General features: G+C 41.9%; 1 protein-coding gene across 3 annotated transcripts in view; it reads left to right on the top strand.

The window, feature by feature from the left end:
• CD99L2 (CD99 molecule like 2) overlaps positions 1-9,586 on the top strand; it is a 497,554-nt gene that overhangs the window by 394,084 nt on the left and 93,884 nt on the right. For all 3 annotated transcript variants that reach the window (XM_078688659.1, XM_078688658.1, XM_078688657.1), the window contains 2 exons: positions 5,606-5,653; positions 5,911-6,030. In XM_078688659.1, the coding sequence (XP_078544785.1) occupies positions 5,606-5,653; positions 5,911-6,030 (168 nt within the window). The remainder of the gene's footprint in view (positions 1-5,605; positions 5,654-5,910; positions 6,031-9,586) is intronic.

Below are 9,586 nucleotides of genomic sequence, written 5' to 3'. Positions count from 1 at the left end.
GCATGCTGTGAATGATGAAATAGTTTTCACGTGCACTGATGTATTTTAAAGAGCCTGCCCCGGTGGGCGTGGCTGCGCACACAGCCCTCTGGTTCCTGTAGTGCTCCGTGATTTGTTACTCGAGTGAGTCATTCACCAACACAGAAAGATTACAAGTCTTTAAAAGCCCATGTGGGTTTGATGTTCACTCACATTTAAACACCAATGTCTCGTTCAGTCACTTTGTGGAAAATACCTCCCAATAACGATAGCATCCTCATGGCGCCATCAGGGTCTGCTACAGCAGCGGGCTTCTCCCGCGGCTGGGCACAGCCGCTCCATATAAACACACAAAGGTTACCCCACTGGAAGAAGCCACAGGTAATTGCAAATATTCCATTTATTTGACTATATATTTTTTGTGCAAAGGAACTGAACGAACTTGTCATTGCAGCACGGAACCATTGAAAAAGGGAACATGAGTTCTTGAAACGCGTCTGGTGGAGTTCAAGAAATTATTGAAGTGAGGTGCACGCTGCCTTTTTACCAAGAAGAAGGAGTCTGAAATAAAAGGAAAAATGCAAATTGCTTGAGGATCCTTTCTTTGGGGCAACCTGTGTGTGATTTTATATATACGGATGACACGCAGGTGATCATTCGATTCGAATCAGACCCTGCTGCCACCAGAGCTATATATATATATATATATATATATATATGTATTCAATCAGAACAGGTAGCCTTTTGCGAAGCACTGCCACACGAAGTTTTTCAATAAGCACGTTTATTTGAATCCATTTCACTTGCTCGATCCCCAGCAGATTTCAGAGTCTCCTTCGAACATAAAAGCCTGACGCGTTTCAGGGATGGCCCTTTCCTCAGAGGCAATGTTCATGAAGGTCAATCAAACAGTTTCTGGTAGTGTCCACTCAAATAGCTCTCACCTGCCTCTATGGGCGTGTCTCAGGCGCCCATATATATATATTTTTTTTTTTAAGTCTAAGTAAACTAAAATCATATATATATATATACATACGGATGACACGCAGGTGATCATTCCATTCGAATCAGACCCTGCTGTCACCAGAGCCAAGTTCAAGACCTGTATGTTGAACATAGCGGAATGGATGGGGTACAATTTTCTCCAGCTGAACTCCAATACAACGGAGATTGTCCTGTTTGGGAAGGCGGAGGAACTTTGGACGCCAGATTGGTGGCCCACTGAGCTGGGGGAACCTCCTTCCACTACAAAGCAGGTCAGGAATCTGGGAGTTCTGCTGGACAGCAAACTGTTGTCCGAAGATCATGTAAAATCACTTTCGGGCACTTGTTTTGGAATCCTGAAGATGCTGAGAAAGGTATTTCCTTGGATCCCCTGGTTGCAAGAAAGACCCTGATTCAGGCACTTATTGCATGCCGATTGGACTATGGCGACGCCCTATTGGTCGGAGCCAGGGATAAACTGTTCACTAGGCTCCAAGTGCTGCAAAATACTGCTGCAAGAATGGTCTTGAATAAACCTAGATGTTCCCCCTCGCGACCCTTGCTCCAAGCCCTACACTGGCTGCCCGTCAAAAAAAGAGCAGTTTTCAAACTTCTCACACTGGTGTTTAAGGCAACTCGAGGCCTGGGCCAGCCTATTTAAGGAAGAAGACGAGGACTTATGTCCTCGGTCGCCTCCTCAGGTCAAGCAATCAAAACCTGTTAGTGCCATGCAAGATCAATAAATCTAGAATGGGAGGGCGCGCATTTTCCTATCTTGCCCCCTTTCATTGGAACAGGTTACCAGAAGAGATACGTTGCTGTACTTTTCTGGGACACAAAAATAGCCTAAAAATCTGGATATTTTAGGGATTTGCACTGCTCCTGGTCCCTGTTAGTGTCATGCCAAGAGATCCCCTTGGGGATGATCCGCTGCGCTATACAAGTGCTAAAAAATAAATCACTATAGGGAAAATGCAAGGTTTTGTAAAAACGCCCTCACCCACTAATATTGGCATGCTTCATCATCTGGCTGCTACAACATCCCTGTGCAGACCAACACCTGGGATGGAAAGGGAGGGGTAAGACAGCACAAACAAATATTTTGGGATCCACACAGTACAATACACAAAGACAAACAATAAAGACGGCGTAATAAAACTGTCTCAGGGATGCCCTCAACCATCTTTAATCATGGACTACCGGGACAGGGTTAGAAAATGGAGATGACGATGGGGGTAATTAGTGCCCCTTCATCCCTCCTTGCTGCCTTTTTTGTCTAATACCATACCTACCACGGATTGAGTTTAGATTTAAATGACTGAAACCTTTGCTGGACAGAACAAGAATACTGCCATTATTGCTTGGGGTGAACTACCACCCACCCCACCTATAATTCACTCTCTAAAACCAAAAAGATGCAGGGCGACGGACCCGTTGGATAGCACCTCACTGTTGTACTGCAAATGAACCTTTGTGTCACCCTTTGGTGCCGCTGAGTACAGATTATAATACAAATTAAACAAAAGAGTTGCACCAAAGAAAGTAAATCTAGTCCATAATGATTTTTTCAAATGGTTTCTTTATTCCAAAATTCATAATCAATCATAAAAACAGCCAACATGTTTCATTCCCAAAATGAAACTTGAGGAAGGTCATCAGGGCTTCATAAGGTTGTAATCTGTGACACCGTGAGGGTATATCTTGTAACGTAGTAATAATCCACTCTCTGGCATACTACAACACCCAGGAGCCGCTCCTGGCCGCTCTGTCACCCCCATCTTCACACGGCTGGGGAAGGGACACGACAAACTGCACCATACATTTGCTTGCGTGCATGCACATGCAAACCTTTCAGATTATTGAAGATGGTGCTACTTTCAAGAGAAGATTGTGTACTTTTTGAAGTATGTATGTTCCTCAAGTTTTACATGAACATGATCACATATAAGAGTTTGATAGTGAGCTGCACCCTTAATTGTACACGTACGCCGCTTTAAGTTATGCTTCGATTGAGAATTGAATGGATTGTTATTGTACCTTCATATACTGATTATTAAAAAGTACTCAAATGAATATATTCCAAGTATGGTTCTTTAAATCTGACTTAATGTATCCAAGAAGTAGACTAGATCCAAATTCAGCTAGACATGGTCATTGGCTACGGCATAGCGGTCTTGGAAAAGGTTGACTCAGATCATTATTTACTGTGTTATGTGACTGGACCCTGTTGCATGAATAAACAGGTTTTTCTGTAAGATTCGCAAATCACAGCTAACAAAGGAGTGCCACTGGAAGTTGAAATAACATTGGATCGATACACTAAAAAAAAAAAAACATGTATGTAGATGTTGGGAAAATTCCCATGTGTTAAACTTATTGGGTGGAAGAACACAGGAGTTAATTAAGAAATAATTCATGCTCAGGCTCGTGATCCAGATCTCTCTTACAGAATTCTTGATCTTCAGTCAAGACCCAGTGGACCGTTCTTGTTCTGATTAGGGTTTGCTAGTTCTAGGCTCTCTCTCCTTAAATCTATATGATCTCTTGATTTATTTATTGTTGTAACCTTGTTTTCTTCTTAAAATTTAATAACCATTATGGAACACAAAAAATAAATAAGTGCAAATTGCCTGCTGTGAGAACTTTTGTTTAGAAGATTATCGATCCTGCAGTATGTGTAATAGTTTTAGGAAGCAGTGTCTCTCTTTAAGAAATCTGTTTCCACTGTCATGACGAACCACGTTAGGATAACGTGGTGATGTCAGTACATTATTCGTTTCAGCACCATATGTGCCGTGGGCATATTACATGTATTGTAATACTAGTTCCCTTCTGCCCTGCTGAGAGAGTCTCACACTCTGAAAAGTCACATGTTAATTTCCCTAGCAACGGGAGATCCGCGACATAATGCGGTTATGAGTGAGGATTAATTTGAAGTGTGAATGTTTGCAAAACATACACGTGAATTGCAGAGAAGAGCATCAACTGTTTTTGCTGAGGATTAACTTATTGAAATGCATTGCTAAACTGTTTGATATAGAGAATAGTGCCCATGGGCTATTTCGCGGCTAGGCATCCAGAGAGGTTGTTAATTCCACATTTGGGATTATTGCTTTTAGTAGTCATACCTGGGGGCAAACAGTACTTAGTATACCAATATTACTAATCAGGTACTTCAAAAATAGACAAAAAAACTTTTTAAAATCATGTTGATCTCCTTGTCAGTTTGCATATTTAGCAAGTAGGGAAACTAAATGTGCTGTAGACCTTTGGGAAGCTGCTAGATAAAGAATGCCAGAATGCATTGTTAGGCACAGACTGTGGAGGGACAAAAATGTGCAAACATTTTTGCGACATGTTGGCTATGAGTATTCATCTTTCATAGGATTTTTGTTGGTATTTACACTGGTTTGTAGGAGAAATATTCCTCAATGGGAAATGTTTACTCCAATGATTGAAAATAGCTCACAATGCTGTAAGAAGTATTAAGAAGGAAAGAAAAGCGAATAGGTAATCGAGTCCATTGCAATAGTGATAATTGTGACTTGCTTATCGCATACACTGCTAAAGTAATGGACTTTAATAGTAGTTGTTGGTATTACCCATCTAAATTCAGGCACATATCCCCTTACTTAAGTAAGCAACATTCCCCCACGCATTTAAATGTCTGTTGCTGCTAATGGTGAGACTGGTCTTTACCTAGTGTTATTTATATGAATTTTTAACTTATCATTCAGGACTGCGCACGTCTACAGGTATGGCGAGTGATTTCTTTGTGGTCTGACAGTGTAGTCTGGTGGTGCTGCGGCATTCACCTAGCCAAGGTGCCAACCACCTCATCATCTCTTCCACCCCACATTGGAAGTGGAGCTCCGCCCTCCTGGCCTCTCAGACTAGAGTAGTCAATCACAGCACCTGGTCGGGCATGCATTCGCAGCAGCAAACCTCCTGCACGTGAGAGAGAGGCACCCTTCCAAACAGTCACAGCAGTGCACTAGGGAAACGTCACCCTCTGCGTCTTAGCATCCACCCCAGAAGAGTAATGTGGCTAAAACTGATGTAAAAACACAGCATTTGGCCTCATGTTATCAACATTTATTTTTAGGAGGTACCCAGTCCCAACTTCCCTGTAGACCTGTCAAATTCACAGCATGTGCTTGTATTACTATATTCTTCAGGTTTGTTGGTTTCCTAGTCCTGCCGTAGGCTCGTCCATGTGCTTGCGCCATCTGCTTTAATGTTTATTTTAAGGTTTGATGACTGAATTCTTTTTTTAGGTATTTAACATCTTAACTTCAAACTGTATATATTGCTATAAAGCAATACATATAAAACAATTTCAGCTTGTAATATAGAAACTATGATTTAATACTTCTCGGAAGTTAAACAGTTAATTTAGTACAATGAGAGTGTAGTTCCAAGACTGTGCACATTTCATGGATTGTCTTTGTTCGCTTCTAACAGAATCGTGTGATCTTCCTAGCTGAGATGATCTGTTCTGTCTGCCTATACTGGGAGTAGCAATACTGCTAGATTCCAAAGCAGATTCCCTCTGAGTGTTTGTTCAAGCTTCAGCCCTACACGTCCGTGCATAGAGAATGTACTCCAGGCACACTTAATGTACTGCATTTGTCTTCTTTAGGTGGTGGCCGTGGAGGGGGAGAAAGCGGTAGCAGTGACAGCGGGTTCAGTAAGTAACTTCTCAGGGCAACCTTCCTGTTCTTAGTAAGGGTTTTGTTTCTGTTGATTCGGATATGTAAATACTGGAAATTGGGTGTCTGGATGAATAGATCCATATACTAAAATGTTATTTTTTTAAGGATATTCCTGGGACTGAGTATTTTTTTGCCGGAGACTCTAGAATCTTAGAACTTCTGCCAGCATTTCTTGTTTTACTGCATTTACATTTGGTGTAATCCATGTTTTTTGTTGTATTTGTCACCTTAGACAGTGCTGCAGAGACCGGGACAATAGCAGGAATAGCCAGTGCGCTGGCAATGGCATTGATCGGTGCAGTGTCCAGTTACATCTCGTATCAACAAAAGAAATTCTGTTTCAATATACAACGTAAGTTGGGACAGTTGTGTCAGCCTTTGCACTGCTTAAACCTTAGGAGTTCATTTATTTTTGGATATAGATCCTTTGTTACATTTAAGGGCCAGATGAGCCCACAAACAATCGACATATTGATTATTTTACTCCCAATAATAATGCAAATTATCCAAACAGAAGAAGCAGAACGTTAACTATGCAAATGAGCCTGCACAAGCTTCCCCCCACACTGTCCTTCTGATGTGTCCATATCAGCAGTCACCTGCTACAAAAATGTGTAGTATTGTTATTGGTGCCTGATCTGAAGAGAACTCTTAAGGTGATATTTGTATGTTGTGTTTGGTGCAAATATCCCACTACAAACAAATATATAGTTCACAACAGGTACTGCCACAATTTAAAATACTCCTGTCAGGAATAATAATTACCTTTTTCTACCAAACTACCAGGCCAACATACCTCTATATATGCACAGTCTTTACAATTTCTAGAGAACTTATTTTGTACTGTGATTGTGGGCACGAACTAGAAATCCAGTTGGACTGCAACCCATACACAGCCCACTGTTGAGGGTTTTTTTCTGGTCATGATTAGTCATACTGGATGAGGTCAGGGAAACAGTGGAACTTCAAACCCATCTTTTGTAAAGAAATAGTACACAGAAGATAGCACTAAGAAACATAGGATACAACTCTAAAATGGTTAGTTCTAAAACCAAAGTACAGTGCATAAAATATGAACGGTAATGACACAGAATGGGAAAATAAATTCAATATTGCATGACATGGTTAGCAAGTTCCTAGCATACTATCACTACTTCCGAGCGCTGTGCTAAAATTTTGCAAAAGCAGAAATAGTATGCCTATAAATTACGTTTCTTAAGATGTCACAGCACACCTTCTCTCAGTAAAAAAAATTGATGTTTAGCTATTTTCTATCACAGCCCTTGACCTGGTATGATAAGCTGTGTAGGGCTGAATGCCATTTCTCTGCACAGCTCTGGAGAGTTTGGCTTAAGAGTTCTGTTGTGAAGCCTCTCCAATTAATGGTCACATTCCTGACTTTTTATAGTATCTGGCGATTTTATTTCATGTTTCTAAGTGTGGAGACACTAAAGTTCCACCAAGACAAAATAAGTGTGGTTATAAATGCCTCACCTCAATTTACATGTAAATAATTTGCAGTTCTAACTAAAACAGTTGAAACATGTCGGCTTTCACTGACAGCGTCCGGAATGTTATGGCAGGGACCATAATATAAACAACAGAAATATGTCAACCTAGATAGGATTCGGACATGAGGCTAACACCTCCATGCGTGTGTCTAAAACTTCACACTTTCTCATATAAAGAGATAAAAGAATTTGCAGGTAAGCACATGATAAAAATACAAAAGGTTTCAATGGGACCTGTCAAAGTGTTCACAACTCATCATGACACTCGTAGATGCTCTTACTGAACCTACTGAGACCAAAACAGTAGGGGGTAAGTGGAGTCAAATGATTACTACTACTACTAATTTATTGACTGATTTCATGAAATGCAGATGGTAAGGCTGTTTTAACCGGTTAAACGGAAGACAATTAACATCCACAGTATCGAAGAGACGTTGTACACGGGAAGGGAGGGGGAGGGAAAGGATGAGGGAGTTGGGGAGAGGGGTTGGGGGTTGTTGAAAAAATCTTCTTTAAGTCAATTGAATCGCTGATTTTGATGTACTATAATTACTACAGCTCCTCCGGGGCACGGAGTGCTGTGTCTTCTGTGCGATTTCTCAAATACAATAAAAAGAGTTTTGAAAAAAAAAAAACGGAAGACAATTCCACATTTTGGGTCCAGGCAAACGTAGCAAGCAACTCACAATATGAGACCACTTTATCTTGTGGACCATAAACGGCAACAATGAGCTTGGAGCATAGGGAAGGCTGTGATTCGAAAACACCATCCTTAAGGCAATATTTCTCCAGTTTTAGAGCACTTTGCACATGATACAAAGGGTTATGAAAATGTACCCACTGATTAACCAGAAACTAGTATGTTTTCTTCCTGGTCCAAGGTACATGGTAAAATTGTCTGAGCCCTATTAAAATTTTCATGACAACATTTTTAATGTCTTGGAGTTTGTTGAATGCAGTCTGGAAGGGCCAGGTAGAGTCTATTTCCTGAAAAAAAGTTATGGGTTACCAGTACCACCGAAATAAAAAAATATTTTTCCAACGGAACAGGTGCAAATTAAATAATGCCATCAAAAAGAATTTCCATTTAACCAAGTGATTCAATCACAATGTGGACAGGCACTGTATATACACCAATTAATGTATTTCTTTTATTATTAATCCTCATATTTATTCGCTAATCATGAAATACAAAAATAGCATAACATTGTTTTTTAGATCTTTAACACCCAACAAATATGCAAAGAAATTCACTCATGTCTCACACATATCTGCATATAGAGCAATCAATACTCCTAAAACAGTTGCCCATTATTAAATATATGTGCGTACAGAAAATACAAGATGACTTCTCATTCAAACAGATAGTTTTCGAACGGTTCCTTGTTATTGTTGTCCTAAAACAATAATAAAGTAATTTTCAAGTAGAGACCATTACACTATTTCAGTTGGGATAGAACATTGGCATGAAGGGGTTTTGGAATGAAGGACAGGACTTTCCTTAATTAAAGCAATATATGAAACAAAGAGGAAGAAACAGCTTTGATTTGCTCGTTAAAGTAGATTCTCATCCAATCCAATGCAAGCATCGATCTAAGATGGCCGCGTAAAGTGAGGCTCCGATACCCGTCCCTTCCCCGCGTCTTTCCTGATTCATAATCTGTCCCATCTGACGACGACCCAGTGTGGCGGAAAAGTAGCGGTCATCAACCCGCTTATCCCGGCTCGCCTCGCACATCGGAAACAGAAGATACGGGCCCAGAGAGGTGAGGCCTGCACACAAAACGCAAGCCGGGACCCACAGTGCCGGTGGAGGCTGGGGGAGCGGCCCAATTGCTTAGATGACTTTGCACGGTGGCGCTGGATCCTGTGGGCGCTGCCGCAGGCAAAACAGAGCTGCGCTGCTGAGCGGAGGCCGGGGTCGGACTAGTTTGGCGGTGATCGAAGGCCCATAGAGAGGAACCGGTATAGCAGGAGGGGCACAGTTATCGACACTGGCATAGCGCACAACAGCCACAGATCAGCAAATGGCGGCGGCGCGCCCGTGAACCTTGGCATGCCCCATCAGTGGCTGCATTTGCCGACTTAGCTGGCCGGGCTTGACTTCACAGAGCCCATCTGCTGCCCTAAAGCGGTAAAGAACGGTACCTCAGAGGGTGACGTGAAAAGGTGGATGGCCTCCCATAATGCAATCAGTGACTAACATAGTTCAACACCGGTAAGGTAGAGGAGGTCCTCCCGGGGGGGGGTCTGTGGGAAGCATGCAGCACTATAGAAGACACAACCCTAAGGACCGGTCACGTCCGAGACGGCCTGGTTCCCGGCACTGCAACGGAGGACTGTGTCGAGGGGTGCCAGAATTGGTGTTGGGTCCCCCGGGGTCCAGACCTGAACATT

The sequence above is a fragment of the Lissotriton helveticus genome, chromosome 4_1 (assembly GCF_964261635.1).
Source record: "Lissotriton helveticus chromosome 4_1, aLisHel1.1, whole genome shotgun sequence".
Lineage (NCBI taxonomy): Eukaryota > Metazoa > Chordata > Amphibia > Caudata > Salamandridae > Lissotriton > Lissotriton helveticus.
This window is presented reverse-complemented; position numbering and strand designations above follow the sequence as displayed.